The sequence below is a fragment of the Acomys minous genome (genome assembly GCF_964271855.1).
Source record: "Acomys minous genome assembly, chromosome: 18".
Taxonomy (NCBI): domain Eukaryota; kingdom Metazoa; phylum Chordata; class Mammalia; order Rodentia; family Muridae; genus Acomys; species Acomys minous.
In genome coordinates, this window is record NC_140501.1 from 23,222,856 (window position 1) to 23,245,786 (window position 22,931).

The 22,931-nt window shown below is 38.7% G+C and overlaps 1 protein-coding gene across 3 annotated transcripts; it reads left to right on the top strand.

The window, feature by feature from the left end:
- The first annotated feature begins 18 nt into the window (after positions 1-18).
- DIS3 (DIS3 homolog, exosome endoribonuclease and 3'-5' exoribonuclease) lies at positions 19-22,320 on the top strand. 3 transcript variants are annotated; one of them, XM_084767875.1, is made up of 21 exons: positions 19-380; positions 966-1,123; positions 3,273-3,466; positions 4,193-4,266; positions 5,881-6,048; positions 7,604-7,768; positions 8,966-9,079; positions 9,276-9,413; positions 10,140-10,286; positions 11,181-11,297; positions 11,692-11,793; positions 13,039-13,103; positions 13,188-13,272; positions 15,052-15,179; positions 16,588-16,674; positions 17,718-17,874; positions 19,636-19,850; positions 19,954-20,122; positions 20,243-20,401; positions 21,278-21,400; positions 22,119-22,320. In XM_084767875.1, exons 1-21 carry the CDS (start codon positions 153-155, stop codon positions 22,200-22,202), a joined length of 2,877 nt encoding a protein of 958 aa, XP_084624001.1. In that variant the 5' UTR covers positions 19-152; the 3' UTR covers positions 22,203-22,320. The 3 variants fall into 3 exon arrangements, with proteins under 3 accessions (XP_084624001.1, XP_084624002.1, XP_084624003.1); XM_084767877.1 differs by lacking the exon at positions 19-380 and adding an exon at positions 623-690; XM_084767876.1 differs by lacking the exon at positions 20,243-20,401.
- Positions 22,321-22,931: the final 611 nt, after the last annotated feature.

Here is a 22,931-nt window from a genome sequence, read left to right on the forward strand (position 1 = left end):
ACGAGCGTCTGTATTAAGAGCTGGCGGGAAGAGGCGGAAATGCGAGGGGAAGCTTGCTGAGGCGCCGGGGTTCCTTTAGCCGACGGGTTTCCGTCCGAATTGTGGGGCGGACGCGATTCCTCCCTGGTCGGGATTCTACGCCGCGAGACAAGATGCTCAAGTCCAAAACGTTCTTAAAAAAGACCCGCGCGGGCGGCGTGGTGAAGATCGTGCGCGAGCACTACCTGCGGGACGACATCGGCTGCGGGGCGCCGGCTTGCTCGGCCTGCGGCGGGGCGCAGGCGGGCCCGGCCCTGGAGCCGCAGCCCCGCGACCGGGAGAGCAGCCTCTGCCCGTGGCCGCACTACCTCCTGCCTGACACCAACGTTCTGCTGCACCAGGTGCGTGGGCCGGCGGGCCGCGTGGTGACGAGGGGGCGTGGCAGATAGGGACGCCTAGGACCTGGAGGCGGGTTCTGGGATGGAGAGACTAGTACTCGGGCCATCTTACTTTCCAGTTACCCAGGCCAAGGTACTTTTCCCTAAGGGTTGCATTATGTACTTATATATGTATCTTTTCGGTTCTCGGAGTCGTATTTTCGGACACGTTAATTTTCTAACTCCTGGTGTCTCTTCTACTTTAGATTATAAGTGCCTGGAAGCCGGGAACCTGGGCTTATGTGGCTTCTAGATTGCGACCCCCAGGCAGCTTGTAAGTGCCTACGAACAAAAACTGTGTGGGCCAGCATAATTTATTTATTAATAGCTTTGACACTGCAAATTTAGTGGTCCGTTTATGGGTGCTTGTTTCAAGCCTACGGGGCCCAATGACTGTTGTCACCTTTTCTACCAGCAAAGTTACACTTTGGCCTGAAAGAGAATCAGTGTTTTAAACTGTGACAGGAATTTAGGCTTGACAGATAACTTATAAGTGAACATGGGGGGAAAATGAACTTTTTTGCTCTTCTTTCTTTTGTTTTTTTAAAGATTGACGTTCTCGAGGACCCTGCCATCAGGAATGTAATTGTGCTACAGACAGTCCTGCAAGAAGTGAGGAACCGGAGTGCCCCCATATATAAGCGAATCAGGGATGTGACTCATAACCTGGAGAAGCATTTCTACACCTTCACTAACGAGCACCATAAGTAAGTCTCACAAAACCATAGGGTTACTTAAGTTGGAAATAAAGTGCCAGGGAGTAATTTATCAAAGCCAGTCTGCAGTGTCGTGTGCTGTTTGGTTGTTGGCTAGCTGGGTGGAAGACAGTGCTAAGTAAGGCTCAACTGAGGTCACTGAAGTCATTGTGTTAGTGAGGTCACATCTTAAACTGGCGTCTACTGGCTGTGATAGTACTTTTATATCTGAGAAATACTCCCTTTAAGTTGTGTGTATTGAGTTGAATAATAGAGGCTTTGGAGATGAGAAACATGTAGGCTCCTGCAATGTTATGTGAATAACAATGTTAGAAATGTGTGAGTTTGTGAAAAAGAGTTTTAAAATACAGATTCACGATTAATGAGTTCAAAGTATTGAAATTGAATTTTTAAAAAAGATTTATTATTTATTATGTATGCAGTGTTTTGTACCGGAAGAGGACACCAGATCTCATTATAGATGGTTGTGAGCCATCATGTGGTTGCTGGGAATTGAACTCAGGACCTTTGGAAGAGCAGACAATGCTCTTAACGGCTGAGCCATCTCTCCAGCCCCTGAAATTTGAATTTCTAAGAACAGTTCTTTGTTACGAAGTTCATAACCTTTGAACACAATGTGTGCTCTCAGAATGTATGGGATTGCCTAGTATAATAAGTAATTTACAACAGGCATCTTGGATATTTAAAGTCCATTTCTCAGCTTTGACATTAGTAAGATGTTGAACTGGGTAGTATTTTGTTGTGTGAAATTGTTTTATACATTGTAGGTGCTTAGCAGCATCTCTGGCTTGTGCCAAGTGTGTGCAAATAGCATTCATCAGTTAGTCCCAAGTTTAGTAATCCAAAATGTTTCTAGACCTTGTCTAGTGTACCCCATTCTTACATCTTGGAAGGAAGTTCTGCTCATGTACACACACTCAGTGAGAGTGAGTGTGTGTGTGTGTAAAAGTGCCAGTGGGCTGCTGATTCATTGCGTTTTCTTAAACTCCAGAAAAGATATCTCTTGTTTTTAGGACCAAAAGAATGAGATTGTATGGTTCATCAGATTCCTATATGGTTCATCAGATTCCTGATGTGGGCTTAGGAGTTTTCTTGAGCTCAAGGGTTTTGAATGGGTCTTAGCAGCATTGGAGTAATTGGAAGACTTGTAGGGCACTAAGCAAATCTCAGTTCAGTTCCTCATGTTAAAACCAAATTCAAATTTTCTGACCGTATCTTTCACTGATAAGCTTAGGTGTGTCAGCTTTGTAACCAGAGGGATCCCTGTGCAGCAGACTAGTTATGACTGTGACCAACACATTTGTAGATGCACAGAATTATGTTGCAGGTGAAAAGACTGGGCACCCTGCGAACATTATTAGGTACAGTTAGTGGGAGGGAATAAAGTACTACTAAAAATATGGCTTTGAATGAAACACACACGTAAAGAAGTGTGTTAGTGCACTTTTATATTAGGAGTATAGCCTTGCCTGTTCTACATTGCCTTCACTGCGTGTATTTAGTGTTTACCATGGGTAATTTACATGATTATCTATTGAATAGTCATTGGATCACACGATCATACGTGTTCTAGTCAGTCACATTGTAGAGTTTAGTGTTACTCCATGGTTTGTTCAGTCAAGTTTTATTATCCGGTCTCCAAATTCTGTTAATCCTTTCCACCTAATAAACTATTATTTAACACCCAGTTTAAAGTATAAATTCTGGTCTTAACATTTTCTTTATGTCAAATGAAACTTTCTGAGACTGTATCTTTCCATTAATAACATATTTCTTCTCAAGAAGTTTGTTGTCCTAAAAACTTTAAAAGAATCCCGTGGACTGTGAGCATATAAATCCAAGTTAAATATGTATAAGCACTGATGTTTCACTTTAGTGGCTGTCAAACTTTGTTTTTTTTTTTTTAAAGACAGGATTTCTCTGTGTAGCCATGGTTGTCCTAGACTTGCTTTGTAGACCAGGCTGCCCTTGAGCTTACATTGATCTGCCTGCCTCTGCTTCCCAGGATTACAGGCATGCGCCACCATGCCCGGCCTGGCTGTCGAAAATTTATGTCCGAGAAGATTTTACACATCTTTGTTTCTACCGATTAACTTATTTCATGTTTTTCCTCTTTTTCTGTTTCTTTTTAAACATCTAGAGAAACCTACATAGAACAAGAACAGGGAGAAAATGCTAATGACAGAAACGATCGAGCCATTCGAGTAGCAGCAAAATGGTACAATGAACATTTGAAGAAAATGTCAGCAGAAAATCAGCTACAAGTTATCCTTATAACAAATGACAAGAAAAACAAAGAAAAAGCTGTGCAAGAAGGGATACCAGCTTTCACATGTAGGTCTGAATATTAGCACATCCATGCATGGCTCCAACTGTATACAGACACTAGCATCAGGCCAAATGTTCACGTGACTTATAACTTCACTGTCCTGTCTAATTTGATGTGATTTTTTTTATATTTGAAACAAATGTTTTTTAAATTTTTAATATGTGCCAGGCGTGCTGGCGCACGCCTATAATCCCAACACTCAGGAGGCAGAGACAAGTGGATCTCTGTGGGTTCAAGGCCAGCCTGGTCTACAAAGTGAGTCCAGGACAGCCAAGGCTACACAGAGAAACCCTGTCTCGAAAAACCAAGAAAAAAAAATTTTTTTAAAAAAAAATATGTGTGAATCTTTGACTTGCATGTATGTACATGTCGGAAGCAGGCATTGAAACCTGGGAGCTGGAATGAGCGTGGTTGCAAGTGGAATGTGGGTGCTGGACACGGCAGCCAGGCCCTCTGCAAGAGCAGCAGGTGTTCTTAACTGCCGAGGCATCTGTCTTTTTACACTTTAAATTTCTCAGTAGATAGTTTTGCCTCATTATTTGTAGTTGACCCTGTAAAAATTCATGTGTGCTGGACCCATTGCTTCTTTCTGGTCATTATCACATCAACAGAATGGTTTTTGTTACATTTATAAAAGATAGCAAATGTGCTGTCAAAACAAGATATCCATGTTCTCTCATGCCAAGATAAAATTAGGCACGTGAATTTAAAAGCATTAACTTACTTTTCAGGTGAAGAATATGTAAAGAGCCTAACTGCTAACCCTGAGCTTATAGATCGTCTTGCTTGCTTGTCTGAAGAAACGGTATGTTTCAGTATGTTCTGTTTTGAAAAAAGTGAAAATAATAAATAGCCCTCTTGGGATCTCAGGCTTATAGTTACCAGATTTAAAAATTAGAACATGCTAAATTAGGAACAGAGTTAGATAAACAAGATAATTGTGATTGGCTAATTGAAATGTGGTTGCTAAATAAATAGGTTTTCTAAAATAGGACATGACATAGTACTCATTTGTTGAATGAAAAAAAAAATCCCAAAACAAATGAATTCATGGGTCATTTGTGAATAATTTAGTAGTGTGATAAATAGTGGCCAACCATGCATCCAGCATGAAGCCTAAAAGAGGCGGGATAGGAGACATCAGGACATACAGACTGTTACAGGAGGTCACTATAATGGGAAGCTAGAATTCGTTCTGCTGGTAAGTGATGTTTCCAGTGTTTAATAACAGCTAGTGTAAAGCATGAAGAGAGCCAATAGGGTTGAGCTCTCTACGTTAAATGTCAGGCTAAAGGAAGTGAAGGGTATATAAAAGTGTGCTGGGCAGCAGAGGGCAATGTTCAGAGAGGTCATCTATTTGTAAGATTATAATGGCAATGTATCAGGCTCAGAGGCAAGCACAGAGTTACTATAATAGCCAGTTTGAGAAAAACAAGAGGAGAAATTAAACTCTGATTTTTACATTTATGTACACACACACATTTAGCAATAACTACACAATTATTAGAGAGCTGAGTGAAATATAATTGGAAGCATTCATAAAGTTCTTGGCTTGCTGCTTAACACGTAGCTATGGTAAATGTAAATGATGACTACTGAGGTGTTTTTAATTTGTTAAATTTTTATCATAACTCACAAATAAAAAATATGCAGTGATGTTAGCCAGCCCCAAGGCCTCAGTGGACTTCTGTACCGTTAGCAGCCATTCTGGAGCTGTGCTGCTTCATGTGCTTTGCTTTGGCTTGGTTTTGGTTTTGAGACGGGGGTTCTCTGTGTAGCCCTGGCTGTGCTGGAATCCACTCTGTAGACCAGGCTGGCCTCGAACCCCCTGCCTCCCAAGTACTGGGATGAAAGTAATGTGTCAGCCCCGCCCTCATCAAATAGACTTTTAAGCACTTACCTATCACTATCAAAAACCAAGAAAACATGACTCAAGCGTTTCTTACCTGGCTACAATGATAGCTGTTACAGAATTAGCTATAGCCAATAGGGCATGATAGGTGGATCCGTTCTGTTTCATTAACTGTTTTTTCTCCTATCTTGTTTGACTTTAACTCCTTTACTAAACTAAAAGAATGCTAGAAGATAAATGGTGGACTGGCCTTTGAGTACTCTAGTAACTAGTTATTGGTTGCATGTAGCTGCTTAAATGTAATTTAGATGTAAAAATCCATTTTCTCAGCTGTATTACATATATATCAAGTATTCAAGAGAATTCGTGCTTAGTGGCTACCATGTTGAACATCATTAACGGTATACCACTGTTATGACAGCAGGTTGTTTTAGTTAACAGTGGTCTGGAAAAGGTACTGCTCTATTTCTTTAAACTCAGGTGTGTATTTTATATGTAGATTTTTAACTTGTATGATCCTCAAAAACAGTACATTAAATAAACAGACTTGATTTGCTTATTTCATAGAATGAAATAGAAAGTGGAAAAATAATATTTTCAGAGCACCTTCCCTTAAGCAAGCTCCAACAAGGCATAAAATCTGGTTCATTCCTTCAAGGAACATTCAGAGCCAGCAGGGAAAATTACTTAGAAGCTACAGTATGGATTTACGGAGACAAAGAAGATGAAAAAGAGGTGTGTAAATGCTTTTAAAATTTTTTTAAATTTAATTTTTGTGTATGCGCATGTACGTGCCTGTTCATATGTGTGACGGTTAAAAAACAGCCTCTGGAGGAATTGGCTTTCTCCTTCCAAAGAGTAGTGGGTTCCAGGTAGTGCACCTGTGGCAAGCCTAAGATTTCCTGCTAAGCCATCTGCTGGCCCCTCTGTAAATTCTTTATATGCTAAATTACTTTGCACACATTAAAATTTTGTATGAGAACTTAAATTTGCCTCATATTTTATTTTATTTTGTTTTTGCCTCACAGAACCATTTTGTTTTTTTCAAGACAGGGTTTTCCTGTGTAGCCCTGGTTGTCCTGGACTTCTCTCTGTAGACCAGGCTAGCCTCAAACTCAGACCTGCCTCTGGGTCCCTAGTGCTGGTATAAAGATATGCACCAACACCACCCAGTGTTCGTTTTTTATAGTTCATGTATGTATGTATGTATGTATGTATGTACGTACGTACGTATGTACATGTGTGTGTGGAAGCCAGAGGACAGCTTGAGGTGATAGCCCTAGGCTTTTCTTTTGACTTAAGCTCACCAGTGGCCAGTCAGCTGTAGAGGTCCTTCTGTTGCCATCTGCTTAGGGCTGGATGGCAGGCATGGACCACTGTTCCCAGGACTGTATGTGGGCAGTGGGCTTGAATTCAAACTTGCATGCTTGCAAGCCAGAGCTTAATGACTAGAACCATTTTTCCAGCTTACAAAAAATCACTAGTACAATAAATCACTTTTATGATACTGATTATTTAAAAATTTTCTACTAACTCACTTTTTAAGAGAACCATCAAATACTGTAAAATGAGATATCTATGTTTTATGTGTCTACTTTTAATAAGTACTGGTTGCAGAACAAAAAGAGCTTCACAAGCACATGATAGCAGGTAGGAACTAGATTTTAAGAATGTTCGCTACTCATCAAGTTTTCACTAGGAGCATTTCATGTAGTCTTACCCAATCTATGAAATGTGTGTATTCATTTTTACCAATCAAGATATTGAGATATAAATAGTTTGATTTTCTGAACTGTTTTACTGCCATTCTTTATAATGGAATCATAAAAAAAAAAACCATATTTCCTGAAGTGTTCTTTTTTTCATTAAAGTTTAAGAATTAATATTATGTAATGAAGAATAGTACCTTTATTTTTTTATTTTATTGTTAAAATGATGTGTGTGTGTATGTTTGTGTGTGTGTGTGTGTGTGTGTGTGTGTGTGTGTGTGTGTGTCCACATGATATGAATGTTTGAGTTGTGGGTGAACTTGCCAAAGTCTGATGGCCAAATCAAGGGCAACTTTGAGAAGTCAGAGCTCTCATTCCACCGCGGGCTCTGTGGTCCAGATGCAGATCAACTTGACTTTGCTTAGCACACACTTTTACCCAATCAGTGTGATTCACCATTATTTTAAAATAGGAATAGAGAAAGAGATATATAGGAGTTGGAATATTGTCCTCTATTAGATAACATTTTCATTGTTCCTATTAAATATATTTGAACATATGCTATTTGTCGGTTTGCATAGATACTTGTACAAGGACTTAAACATCTAAACAGAGCCATTCATGAAGACATTGTGGCTGTGGAACTTCTGCCCAAGAGTCAGTGGGTGGCACCATCTTCTGTGGTTTTACATGACGAAGGTCAAAATGAAGATGATGTGGAGAAAGACGAAGAGAGAGAACTCATGGTATGAGAGAAAGCAAGTCGTGGTTTTTCCTGCATTGTTGTATAATGTACTGTGCCATTGTTTTCATATTTATTGAATGAAACAATACTTGGGAATTTTTAAAACTTTTATTCATTTTTATATGTATTGGTATTTTACTTGCATGTATGTCTGTGCAACCTGTGTGTGCGTTGCCTTCAGAAGTCAGAAAAGAATGTCAGATCCCCTGGAACAGCAATTACTCAGTTGTGAGCAGCCCCTACTCTAAGCTACTGAGCCATCTCTCCCAAGTTCTGTACTTTGTTATATGCATAGTGGATATCTTTTCTAAGTATACAAACGTGTCCTTTTAATGAAAGTTTACTCAAGTGAGTTTAAGTAAAATTCTTTGATTATGAAAGGGGAAGTCTGTTGCATTTCATATATGATCTGAATTAATAAAACTTTTTTGCAGTGTTAAAATTTTCTTAGAAGATGTTTTTCTGGATTTTTGCGTTTGGACATGCTTACTTATCCTATTTTTACTAATGTATTTATTAGGGAGAATGAGTTATTTCTTCTATGTTATTAGGTCTTCTAGAAATGACCAATTCCCGTTTTCTGAGGATGTCACAATGTAGCAGGTGCAGCTCTTCTTTCATTAGTTACATTCAACTTTTTGAAGTCTTACTGTAGCATTCATACAGAATCCTATGCTCTGTGGTTGTTAGAGGTGTAATATTATAGGGTCTATGTTTAGTGGCTTACATGATTTGACTTTTAGGATAAGATACAACTGTTAAAGATGCATTTACTTGGTAATGGATTAGCCCCAACATGACATGTTCACCATAATAACTATAGTTACTAATTAGGGACTACTTACAGCTAACTAGCCTAAACTGATAATAGATCTTAGTCTCATAATTCCTAGACTTAGTGTGTTTTTGTCAGTAAATCCTTACATTAAATTGGAAAACTGAGTTTTGACACATTTATTCAGGTAAGTGCGTCTTGACTTAGCATTTATGGAGGGCTTCGTTATCATAGAACAACAGTTAGCATTGTTCAGTTGGTGTCCCCATGTCTAGAACTCTGAGGCATAAAAGTTCTGAATTCCATGTCATTATTTGCTACCTGAATGTAGTAGTGTCCATGTATATATTCTAATTTTGAAGAAAAATTACTTCATTTTACATAGAAGAAAAATAACTGGAGATTTTTGTTTTTATATTTCAGCTTAAGACTGCCGTAAGTGAAAAAATGTTAAGGCCAACTGGTAGAGTTGTAGGAATAATAAAAAGGAATTGGAGACCATATTGTGGCATGCTTTCCAAGTCTGATATTAAAGAGGTAGGTAAAGCCCTTGTAACCACTGTTGAAGAATCATCACTGACTAGAACTCAGAGCTCTCCATTTGCCCCATTTCCAGGTTTGGTGTGTAAACAGTCATTTTCCCTGGATTCAGGGATAACTCTGTGGGGGAGGGCTTATGCATCATGTGCTAGGACCAGTGACTCATCCCAGGACTGTAATTTTTTTTCTCTAGTCAAGAAGACATCTCTTTACACCTGCTGATAAGAGAATTCCACGAATTCGGATAGAGACCAGACAGGCCTCTGCTCTAGAGGGACGGAGAATCATTGTCGCTGTGGATGGTTGGCCCAGAAATTCTAGATATCCAAATGTAAGCTTAAAATATTGTTTCTCTTCATGTGTTTAATTAAAAAGTTGTAACTAATGTTGTATTTTAATGAAAATATAATATTTTTATCTATACACATATTTCATTAGTACCTAGTAAGTAGGGTAGATGAATTTCATCTAGTTCCAGGATAAGTTATATGACTGCTTTTACTCAAATTGTCAAACAACCTTTACCAGTAAGCTTTATGGAAAAAGCATTTGGGCCAAATAAATGTTAATCAAAATTTGAAGCTATTGCATTTAAGTACATTTTACATTGAAGGGTAAAGGAACTAAAACGTAAGCATTGTGGTCTAAGAACCAGGACCTCAAAGGCTGTTGAAAGTCTTGTCATTTTCACCATTAGTTTACTGAAGGGTTTTTCCTTGTTTGTTTGTTTGCTTGTTTTTATGTGTATGGGCATTTTACCTGCAGGTATCTCTGTGTGCACAGTATATGCCTGGTGCCCAAGGAGGCCAGCAGGGGCTATCAGCCCTGAAACTGCACGTTACAGATAGTTGTGAGCCGTGTGTGATTGAACCTGGGTCCTCTGCAAGAGCGACTGTGTTCTTAACCACTGAACCACCTCCCCAGCCCCAAAGGGTTGCTTTTAGTATGTTAGAGAAAATTGAGCAGAGGTGGTACACAAAATGGTGGAAGATGTAGTGTAATAGAATATAAATTAGTTGCGAAGTACACCATTTCTGATAATACCTTTTGATTTCAGGGACACTTTGTAAAAAATTTAGGCGATGTTGGAGAGAAAGAGACGGAGACAGAGGTTTTGCTGCTTGAGCACGATGTTCCTCATCAGCCTTTCTCCCAGGCTGTCCTCAGCTTCCTGCCAAAGATGCCCTGGAGCATTACTGAGAAGGTTAGCTGAGAATCACTCATAGTGACGTTATGGGTTCTGTTGTCCTTTCCTAGGGAGCTTCTGTTTCTCTGTTGTTGGTGTTGATGACAGCAGGCTAGCCCAGCATCTGCCCTGCAGTAAACCCTCAGCCCTACTTTTCATTTTGGTTCCTCTTTTCAGTTGGGTCTCACTAAGTTGCCCAGGTTGGCCTGCTCTTTCTCCTCCCTCAGCCTCCCACTGAGTATCTGGGATTACAGGACTGAGTAGTCACCAGACCAGGATGTAACTTAATTTCCATGTTTTTAACTATGTAAAAATCACAGCTCCTTCACATTAAGCATTATTAGGTGTTTATTGCCCTAAAGGCGGTGGATGGAGAATTCTCTAAAGGGTGAATGGAGCCTAAACATGTGGAGGCCTAAAGTGTTACCCAGCAGCCATCAGACAGTTCATACTCTTGAGCGTTTAGTATAGTACATGAGTAAAGTGTACAATCACAAGGACAAGCCACACATGGCAAAACATGTTTTTCTAAAGAGGCATCTGAGCAATAACCATAGCCAGGTGTGATGAATAGTGCTGCAGCTGGGAGGGTGTCAAAGTGAATTCCAAGAACGAAGTCACAAGACTCTTGTCTTATTTTCTTGGAGTTTTCTCATCAGCATTCAGAATTCTCACACAACTCCTTTTTTGAACCATGTTCTTACAGTTAGGTCTTCCACAAATCATGTGCTTTTTTAACTGAAAGGGCACCTTCCAGGCTGTAGAGGTAGTAGAATCTGTCAAGTTTCTCCATAACATGGAAAGAGCTAACTTATTTTTATGGACATACTTATTTCCTAAAAGAGCTGTGCTGCTACTTTATTATTTGTGTTTTGTTCTGCTTTGTTTTGTTTCTAATATGGTGTTTTCTAGGACATGAAAAACCGAGAAGACCTGAGACACCTGTGTGTTTGCAGTGTAGACCCTCCAGGATGTACCGACATAGATGATGCCCTGCATTGTAGAGAACTCAGCAACGGGAATTTGGAGGTATCTTTATTGTCTCAACACTTTTAGCTAAATGTGATTCAGTTCGAGGGTTCATTGCTTTTGGTCCTGGACAGAATATAAAAGTATAGCTGAAAACACTAATAGTTATGTGTGAAAGGTTTGATTTAGAAGTTGTGACTGAGTCCGTTTTCACTGTAGCCACATCTCTTCTGATCGAAATTTCAGGTTACCAAGAAGAGACTTGATACCCTATGAGCATACACAGGGGGAGGTAATCCCCCTCAGGAACAGTCATAGGAGAGGGGAATAAGGGGAAAATGGGAGGGAGGGAAGAATGGGAGGATACAAGGGATGGGATAACCATTGAGATGTAACAAGAATAAATTAATAAAAAAATGCAGATTGACATTTTTTTCATTTTAATCTTTTTAAGGTTGGTGTTCATATTGCTGATGTTAGCCACTTTATCAGGCCGGGAAATGCGTTGGATCAAGAATCAGCCAGAAGAGGAACAACTGTTTATCTCTGTGAAAAAGTAAATGTGTTAAACTTAAAATCTTGTACTGATCATGGCATTTCGCATTGCCTTGGGTTTGATGGGCATAGGGTCTTGATGTATAGGCACGGCTGGCCTCAAACTTCATTCTCCTACCTCATCTTGTTAAGGCTGAGCCAGGAACTTTTGGCTTTGGTAGCAATCACAGTTTGAAGTAAATGTGTGATATATTTAGCTAAAAGAACTGCATGAGTGAAGGTGTCCTAAGTCACAGAGCATATTGCGTTTTTTGGCCTGGGGTAGTGTGATAGAGTACCTGTCACACAAGCATGAGGGCCTGAGGTCAGCTCCCTTCAGCCAAATAAAAACTGTAGCACATGTGTAACCCTAGCATTGGCGACTCCTGAAGATCACTGCAGCATCAAGGTTCAGTCAGAGACCTGTCTCAAAAAATACAGTGGAATCTGATCAAGGAAGATGCCTAATGTCACCTCTAGCCTCTACATCCTGAACGTGTATATTTGCTACTCTCAAATGAAAAACAAAAATTGTGGTTTGCTGTGTTTTGCTATACAGTGTTCCAAATAACATTTACATGTAGTTGATAGGTAATTGGGGTGGGAGGTGGGAGGCAGGCAACTGCGGAGGTGGCACAGAAGTTAAAAGCACAGATAACTTAGGATCAATTCCTACCATCATCATGATGGTTTACAACGGTCTGTACCAGCATTTCCCGGGCCCTCCTTAGGCACCAGGCATGCTCATGTTACACAGACGTATATGCAACCAAAACGTTTATACACGTAAAATTTTAAAAGATCCTTTAAAGTATGATAAACCTTTCATAAACCTATATAGACTAGGAGATGCGATGGGAAAAGGGATGCTAATTAATCTTTTAGAAATTCATGTTCAAAGTATACCATAAGTCTTTTCCTCAAAAGTTTTTTTTTTCCTCTTATTTTTAAGTCTATTTAGTTTTGGTTTAGAAGTGGGAAAAGTTCTTAGCTCTTAAGGGTCTGTAAGTTAGCCAGTACCAGAAATTCGGATTTTGAGAGGGCAGGTAGGAAGACTGAAGTCTCAGTCCACTGGCATGAATGTCACCCTTCCTGCCTTCTGTAACAATTTTGTGTCTTTTCCTTCAGACTTTGTCATATTCTTAATTCTCTAGTCAAAAAGACCAAAATAGACCACTTTTCCTGCTCACCTGATACTATTTGTAGCTAGAAATTACGATGTCTGAGTGTCCCTGAGTAACCCGAGATCTGCTGTCATCTCTTCCAGAGGATTGACATGGTTCCAGAGCTGCTTAGCTCTAACTTATGCTCCTTAAGATCCAACGTTGACAGGTATTTCTGCATTGTTTTTATGACTGTCTTATTGACTCTATTAATTGATTCCCATAAACAAATACCATCTTTTTTTCCCTGAAGGTTGGCATTTTCCTGTATTTGGGAAATGAATCATAATGCTGAAATCTTAAAAACAAGATTTACCAAAAGTGTCATTAATTCAAAGGTTAGTATTATGATTCATTTCTGACATTTCAAATTTTTGGTGCTTTGAATAATTACTTAGATATTTTTGAAAAAGTTGAGTTCTATAATATTAAATTTTCCCAGTGCTATAGCAATCCCTAGTTTGTTCCAGAATTTAAATTTTAATTATTGATGCTATCCAGAAATTTTGTAGTAATTGTCCTGTATTTAGGAACTTCAGATTCTCTATAACCTCAACTAAAGGGCTTTATGCTGTAATTCAGTAACCCTAGTAATTGAGGTTGTTCCTACTAAAAAATATTAGCATTTGAAAAATTAGCATCATGGACACCATAAATCATAGTTAGATTCCAGTAGAACTAACCTGAAATTATATTCAAACAGGACGGAGGCAGTTTTTTTTATTTTTGTACCTTCCCATATTCTTACAGTCCTCATTTTGTGCTAAACAGTTCTCCAAAGTTTGCCCTTTTTCTTGTAATGATGTTTTCAGAAAGTTGTCTGTTTTTTTTCTTCAAAGCTAGTACTACTCAGTTCTGATACTACAAAGTACTATTAGCCAGCACATAGGGATATGGGAATTATTTTGGCCTTTAGATATTCATATTTTTTTAAGTGCATTGAGGTTATAGTCCTCTGAGACATTTTTGTTTGTTTTTCAAGACAGGGTTTCTCTGTGTGTAGCCAGACTCAGAGATCTGCCTGCCTCCTCTTCATGCCCCAGTGCTGGGATTAAAGGCATGCAACACCACCCAGCTGACATAGTTTGTTTTTTAAAAATTATGTAAATTAAAATGAAAAATTAGTGGACATATAAGACATTTTTCTAGAAAGGGAATTCTTAGCCCTTCATAGATAAAGGTCTTCCTAGAAACATGATTTAATCTGTATTATCCACAAACCCTTATGCAGTGTGTGAATTTAATTATAAAGCTACTTCGATATTTTAATATGAAAAAAGAGTAGTGTTCCATCTGGACAGAAATAGGAGCAGAAGCAGCTATTTCCGTATTTGGATTATCTGTTTCTAGAGGTTGCTTTCAGTTCTTATCATTTTCACCCCAACATTTTAGGGTCTGCTTTGTTGGTTAGTTGTGTCCCATGAAATACATCTGGACTCTTCTTACTTGCCAGGGAGTAGAGAAGAAATAACCCTTTGCAACGGGTTTCAAAGAATAGTCAGAGCCTGCTTTGTATTTAATTCTAGTATTACCTAAAAATACACTAGTTTAAATGAACAAGTAAACTGCCATTTTCCTTGATTTTAATGGAAATGTGCTTGTTATATAATGAATGGCTGAGTTAAAAGCAAACTAGAAATCGGAGGTGTAAAGTTAAGAGTTGCTGTAGATTTCTCTTATGACTTATTTTAGGCTTCCTGACAGCATGGCTGGCTATCTTATATAGTGGGAGTGAGATAAACAGAAGACTGAGTATATAAAATGTTTCTTGCGCAAACCTGAGGACCCCAGTTAGGATTCCCAGAAGTCACTTACAGCTGGATTTTGTGTTTACATGTCTGTAATCCCAGCGTGCTCCTATGGGGATGTATGAGGCGGAAACACAGGAATAACCACGGAAAGCTCATGGACCATGTCCTGGCTTTTCAAGCAGTGTATGACAGAGACCTTGTCTTGAATGAGGAAGAGTGAGAGCTGGTACCTCTGACCACCACGCGTTCCCGGTGGGCTGTGTGGCCAGTGCTAACACATGCATCTACACACACATGTATGGTTCAAATAGTAAATATGTGTTTATCATCTATAAGAATTATATTAACCCAAGGTTTCTTTCTTAGGCTTCTCTTACATACGCTGAAGCACAGATGAGAATTGATTCAACAGCCATGAAGGATGATATTACCAGGAGTCTCCGTGGACTAAATAAACTAGCTAAAATTCTTAAAAAAGGAAGGATTGAAAAGGGGTATGTTCTAAACAGATCTACTAAGACATGCCCTAATTGATCAGTTTTGATGTTGCGATCACATTTGGCTTCTTTAGAGTATTTTGTTAGAACAGTGATTAATTAGCTGGTAGGCTACACTTAACAGAGTCTTGTCATGGCATTTGTCTAACCATAACAGGCATACGAGAAGGACTGTCACCTTGTTGGAAAAAAGGCAGTTAAAAGTAGCTTCAGTCTTGAAAGCCTGCTGTAATTGGCAGCCAAGTACCAGATCCTTTCAGGGATGGCTCCTTGGTTCTCAGTGCATCTTCATAGTGCCACAAGCTGTTCTGAAAAACAAAGTTTTTGTTGGTAATGCAAATGCTACCTCTGGACTAGTCATACAGAGTGCCTAATGTAAGTTCCTGAATATTAGCACGTGAGCATCCTTACTCCTACCAGCCACAAAATAATGCTCAGCAACCATGTGTGGCCAGTGACTACCATATTTGAATAATTAAATACAAAATTTAAAAGTCTTTACAGACTAGGTATTTGCATGAAAACAGTTATCAAATTAGAGCAAAGCTGCTGTTCAAGCTTGTCATTTAAGGTTAAGGTTTAAAAATGTGTGTGTGTGTGTGTGTGTGTGTGTGTGTGTTTGTACATATACACACAGACACACAGATTTAACTTCTCCATGATTGTCGAACCTTATTAAAATATTTCCAGGCCATGCTTAGTGGCACATGCCTTTAATCCCTGTATTTGGGAAGCAGAGGCAAATGGATCTCTGATTTCTATTCCAGGGCAGCTTGGTCTAAATAAGCAGTCCAAGTCTACCCGAGGCTAAAAATAAGTCTGTCTCAAAAAACTGGAAAACAAAACAAAAAACCCAACAACCAAAGCCCAGACTTTCAGGTTGATTTGGAACTTGATAAAAGTAGCATTACATCTGAAAAAAAACCTTGATTTCTGTGTGTGACCTCGTGAAAGCTTTACAAAGGAGAAGTAATCAACTCATTAAGAACCACACATAACCCTTAGCATAGTGAATTCGCAGACCTGTAGCAGTCTAATGTGAAGAGCTGTCGCTCCTTCTGATGTTTCAGTGGTAGTAATATTATCAGTCTCCACTTGGTTGCCTATGCATCTTCTCTCATTAATCTATTAAGAGCTGGTCTTGTCCTCTCCATCACTGCCCATTACAATACATTGCTTTCCATGAAAATGAAATACTGATGGTTTGCCTGTACTTTTAGCTGCTTTTTTAAAAGGTACTTGCAAATTTATATAGTTTAGTAAAAAGCCTTTATATGAAAATAGAATAGGAAACTTAGTAGGTGGTCATAAAGCCGTCATAAGAAAAACTCTTATGTACTTACACACTCATTAGTATTTCCCCTGCCCTTGGCTCATCTGACCAGCTTCGCTTGTTTTTCCTCAGGGCTTTGACTCTATCTTCTCCAGAAGTCCGATTCCACATGGACAGTGAAACTCATGACCCAATAGATCTGCAGACCAAGGAGCTGAGGTATGTGGTTTTTTACAAATTGATACTAAATATTGATTTTAAATGTAACATCTGGTGTAGATACTAATCACCAGGGCATGTGTACCCATGACAGTTGTTATGGTTAGTATATCTATGAAACTTCTTGGCTTGTGAACTAATTTAGCTGTTCTCATATAAAATTGGGAGAGGATAGTAGAAAGAGTACAATTAGAAAAGATTCGACCACAGACAGAATTCTGCCTAAAACAGGGCAAGCTTGGATGCAGGCAGAGTCGATGGCCACACTCGGCCAAGACAGGGTAAGCAAGTCCTCAATAGTTCCTGCCTCACAAATATGTCTGTCAGATATATGGGCCCAAAAGGCTAACGATGATGCTCCAGCGTTTAGAGAGTTTTGGGTGACTGTTCAGGCAGCAGACTGTCTCTGTCATTTTCACATTGTGGAAGCTGCTAAACTGTACTTTGTGTCTACTTGGGTAATCAATTTTATTCCTTTTCAAGTCTCTGATGGGGTTGAAGACCAGATAGTTTAGTTTTACAATTAAGCTTAGTTGTTTAGGGGTTAAGATGTTTTTAGGTCTAGATAGATGTTTTAAGTTGATAAATATGAGATATGATAGATATGGATTTACATTCAGAATTTTAGACTCACCAAGATAGGAAAGATGTTTTCTTCAATGTTGCAAAATACAAATAGCCAAAACACTATGAATGTAACATTTATATAATTCCTGATTGTCTTGTGGTTCTTCTTGCTATAGGTAGTTTATTGCATATATGTGTAATAATATAAATGTATATGTAAAAAAGGAAAAACAATTAAAAAGAAAGAAAAGAATCAAACATTGAGATTTACCCAGGAGAGACTCAGTTAATAGACTGTTAGTATAGAAGCTGAGACATGAAAGAACCATAGGTATTAAAAAATACGTGTCTGCTGCATGGGAATGCTTTTGCATAAGAAATGTTTTCATTATCACTAGAAAATTTTACTTGTGACTAAATTTGATGATAGCTGTCTTAGCTTCACTTTCCTTACTGAATGTTTTTCTGACTGACAGAGAAACAAATTCCATGGTGGAAGAATTTATGTTACTTGCAAATATTTCTGTGGCAAAAAAAATTCATGAAGAATTTTCTGAACATGCTCTGCTCCGAAAACATCCAGCTCCACCTCCCTCCAATTATGAAATTCTTGTTAAGGCAGCTAAGTCCAAGGTAAAGATTAATGACTGAAAAGTAACATCTATTTTTATTGTAATCTATTATACTGAAAAAATTAGTACTCAGGTTTTCATAAAATTTCACTTGGTGTAAAACATATCAGTAGTTCTTTTTATATTAAAAAATGTGGTTTGGGGTATGGACATTCCTTCTTACATACACATAGACACCAGCTACATCTTAAACTCCTGTATGTCTAAGAAGGAGTGCCCAGTCCTGAAGCTAAGTGATTTAAACTAAGTTATTTATAATATCCTAGACATGGTATGCTTTCACCTCCTTTTTATAAATGGTGTCCGAGCTAGCTTTTTGTCAACTTGAAGTCACCTGAGAGTAAGGAACAGTTGAGAAAATGCCTCCATAAGATTGGCCTGTTGCCAAGCCATTGCACATTTTCTTGACTAATGATTTGTCTCAGCCCCTTGTGCATGGTGATACTCCTAGGCAGGTGTAAGAAATCCGGCTGAGCGAGCTATGGATAGGAGCCAGTAAACAGTGCTCTTCCATGGCTTCTGCTAAGTCCCTGCTCTCAGGTTCCTGTCTCCAGCTCCTGACTTGACTTCTCTGCATGAGAAGGACATGGAACTGTAGGCAGAAATAAACCCTTTCCTTCCCAAGTTTCTTTTTTTTTTGGTCATGGTATTTTTTCACAGTTATAGAAACTCCAAGACGAATGGCTCCTATGAATAGTTTTGAGAAATTTACAAATAATTTGTTTCCTCTTTAGTTCAATCAGTTCCACTATCTGCATCATGTCCATACAAACAAAGGCTATTTATAACATACATGGAAAGGGGGACATTTTTGTCAGCCTCTTAACTTCCTTTGTCTGGGTACTGGACATATCTCTCCTCCTCCTCTCTTTACTTTTATATATTTAGGTTTGGCGTGGCGCTATCTTACTTTGGTTTTCCTTGGATCTTGTGCTGCCCCTTCTTCCTATTGCAAGCATGGAAGGAATAGCATTGCCTCTCTTGACATTACTCAGATAGTACGATATGAGTTTGTGATTTTATAGTACACTTAGGCCGTCTTTATCTGTCAAGGCTGGCTCAGTCTCCCAGCCTCGAGGTTACTGTATGTCGGGGGATTTTCTGTGGTTGACTTATTTCTTACCCAGGCCTGGGGAAAGGCAGGAGGACTCGGTGTTCTTTGTAGAGCACCGCAGCTGAGTTTGATGCAGCGGAATATTGTTGGTATTTGCTTTTACTTCTACTTCCAGTTGAAGGAAAATACCTGCTGACATACTGAAAAGTACCCAATTCTGCTTTATTTTCCTTACCATGTCAGATTGACAAGCATAAACTGGACTCTGAGGAAGAAATGGCATCATGTTCTTCTTTCCGTTGCAACTCTTCCAAAGTCTTGATATTTCAGGACTTTCAAATACATTCAGAGTGTCTCAAGCTTTAATGCTGCACAGAACAATCATTTTTTTATTTTAAAATTATTTTCAGTGTCCATCCTTAATGGATACAATGTATGAACTCATACCGTCTGTACATAAACACTCTATGTTTATTTGATCTGTTTATAATTTAAACATAGGATGCTAATTCTGGCTGCATGCCTTTAATCCCAGTGCTTGGGAGACAGAGGCAGGCAATCTCTGGGTTCCAGGCCATCCAGGGCTACACAGTGTGACTGTCTCCAAGAGACAGAGAGGGATACGGGGAGGAAGAGGAGAGAGGGAGGAGGGTGGATTCTGCTAGTTTTGAAATGTTTCATTGGTGCTTCTCTCCCTTTTATTGACAGAATTTGGAAATTAAGACTGATACAGCCAAGTCCTTGGCTGACTCTCTGGACCAGGCTGAATCCCCTGATTTCCCATACCTGAACACTCTACTAAGGATACTGGCCACTCGCTGTATGATGCAAGCTGTCTACTTCTGTTCTGGAATGGATAATGACTTTCATCACTATGGCTTAGCCTCCCCGATATACACACATTTCACTTCTCCCATCAGAAGGTATTGTGTTATCCACACAAAAGTAGATGGAAAATAGTTAATTTTTAATTGAGAAAACTGAAAACTAGTTTGCCATCATTCTTATTTCACTTTCTGTATGTAGATATGCAGACATAATTGTTCATCGGCTGTTGGCTGTGGCTATTGGGGCTGATTGTACTTACCCAGAGTTGACAGACAAGCACAAGCTTTCAGATATATGTAAAAATCTCAATTTCCGGCATAAAATGGCTCAGTATGCTCAACGTGCATCAGTAGCTTTTCATACCCAGGTACTTGCCTTTTGTCTGTAGTGCTAGGAGTGTGAAATTTTGTTCATTTGGTATTGATTTTCAGAATTATTTTTGTAAATTTCAAAATAAGACATCTAACAAGTTTATGTTATTTTATAGTTGTTTTTCAAAAGCAAAGGAATAGTAAGCGAAGAAGCCTATATTCTCTTTGTAAGGAAAAATGCAATTGTGGTGTTAATTCCAAAGTATGGCTTAGAAGGTACAGTGTTTTTTGAAGAAAAAGATAAACCAAAGCCACGGCTTACTTATGATGATGAGGTAAGGTAATGCTGATCCTTGTTATCCTGGGAAGGAAGGCATGTTTTATTTGAAAGTTGGCAAACTGTAGCTCAACCAAACTTTGGTACCACTCCCAGATATTATCTTCTTATTTCTTCCTTCATGCAACCGACATTCTTCCTTTTATATAGAACACAGAGTTAAACAGATAAAGGAATGACTGTATCACTTAGGGGCAGATTTTTTTAGCTTTCTTATATTTTAATCTCACACATCCTCTACTTCACTAATTAGAGTTACATTTCTTAAGAAAGTATTTAAGGGCTGGAGAGATATCTCAGTGGTTAAGAGCACTGACTGTTCTTCCGGAGCTCCTGAGTTCAATTCCCAGCAACCACATGGTGGCTCACAACCATCCATAATGAGATCTGGTGCCCTCTTCTGGCCTGCCTGTGTATATGCAGGCAGAATACTATATACGTAATAATAAATCTTTTTTTAAAAAGTATTTACACGGTACATACATGTACACTGTGTTCCTTTACTACAAACAGCTAAATCTCTAAGATAAGTGCATGCATACTGGGATGAAGTATGCACATAAATAGAGACTATATTTAAGCCGATTAGGTTAATGTGTTTTTTTTTAATTGAGTATGTAGGTGCTTATATTGTTTTTTATTCTTTGAAAATTTTATACCTAAATCCTGATATGTACACATCCTGATCTTATCCGCCCTCTTCCCCTCTCTAACTCTCCAGAGCCAGCTTCCTCTCCCTCCCAACTTCATGTCCTTCTTAACTGGGAAGTAGTTAAAATTGAAGCTTTTAAAATAACTATGAAGGTAAACTAGAAGCAGAACTGAGAGTCAAGTTTAAAAAAATAATCTCACTAAAATGTTTTCTTTTTTCAAGATACCATCACTCAGAATAGAAGGTACAGTGTTCCATGTGTTTGACAAAGTTAAAGTGAAAATCACATTAGATTCATCAAATCTTCAACATCAGAAAATCCGCATGGCCCTTGTAGAACCACAGGTGAGATCAAATTTAATGTATATTTTGTGAGAGTGATCTAGTCCTTAAGTTACGTTCAGATCTTAGGTACTCCAAGTCTTTGCATAGTAATCCGACTTTCCAGTTCACCTAGATAGACCATTGGATGCAGGAATCAAGATTCTAGAGGTCTCCAGTGCCAAAATCTAAGACTACTCAGTTTCCTTGCTTACTCCTTTACTCTAGTTTTATAATATACACGTTACGTGTAGTTGCTTCAACTAAGATGCTGGGTTTTGGTTGGTTTGTATAGCCCTGACTATTCTGGAACCTCCTATGTAGGCCAGGCTAAGATCATGGGTTTTAAACCTTTTGGCTTTTGATGGTTGTTGTCTACTGCATAAACTCACCAGGGTAAAAAGACACGAGGAGCAGCGGTTAGATTACAAACGCACTGCCCAAATGGAAGCTTCTGTGTCGTTGTGCAGTGTAGAATCTGCAGTGATCTTCCTGTCTATTGTAAGTGCTGAGATTGCAGGTGTGCACCGCCATACCCTGGGAACAGCTGTTCACTTGAGACCACTGGCATACTTGTGAACTTACTTTGTGTGTAATTGTGTATGTTGCTGCCTTCTCACTCCATCTCAACTGGAAAATCTGTATAAATTTGAAAGTGATATCAGTAAAGGGGAAAGTGAGACAAAATCTACTTCTTATCTGATGCTTCATCACTTTATTTTTCTTGTTTGCACTGTTTTAGATACCAGGAATAAACAGTCCTCCTGATGTTTCAGACATGGATCTTAATGGACCGGAGGAAAAGAAGAGGAAACTTGAGAAATAGCTACATTAAACAGAACTTAAAAGACTGGTTACCTTAGACAACAGCAACAAAATTGAAAGCACACTTACAAGCTCATGTGTGTGATAGCTTTTAAATACATTTCAATAATTTTAAGAAATTTGCATTTTTATTGAGTTGCTGACTGAATCTTTTATACTGTGCTTCTGCAACAACAATTATGCAGAAACATTCATTTGAATATCCATCACTTCCATGGTGACAATAGCAACTTCAGGGATCTGTGGTGATCGTTTAAATGGAGCATTCATCTGCTCATTGAAGAGCAGATTAATTTTATATACGTACTTTAATATAGAAAAACCTGTCAATTGCTGAGGAAAATAACATTTTAGAAGCAAAGAACAAGCCTTTCTAAATCTTGAGCTGTCAGTGTTTGGCATTTAATCTTTTTGCCATTTTAATTTGCCAACTTACAATACTGTGTTCATATATTTTGAAAAGCCTCCTGCACTTTCCTAGTGGTCCTCAAACAGCTGTGAATGTTTCAAGATTATGGGAAAACAAAAGCTGGGGTATCCCGACCTGAGTGGGAACATTGTGATTTTTGTTGTTAACAGGTGGTAAATTTGAATATATTTATCCCTAATCTTTGTTGCCCCTGTTTCTCCCAAAGAAGGCCTTGCAGCCCAGAGAAAATAGGTCTGCTTCCTTACAAAACAGATAATGGCTTGTGAATTTTAATATATCCAATTATTCAGGAGGGATTGT

Bases quoted from the DNA above. Each gene is read 5' to 3' on its own strand.
- DIS3 (XM_084767875.1), top strand. From the start codon at position 153: ATGCTCAAGTCCAAAACGTTCTTAAAAAAGACCCGCGCGGGCGGCGTG. The intron at 6,049-7,603 runs GTGTGTAAATGC...CGGTTTGCATAG, and splicing joins ACAAAGAAGATGAAAAAGAG to ATACTTGTACAAGGACTTAA. The intron at 11,298-11,691 runs GTATCTTTATTG...AATCTTTTTAAG, and splicing joins TCAGCAACGGGAATTTGGAG to GTTGGTGTTCATATTGCTGA.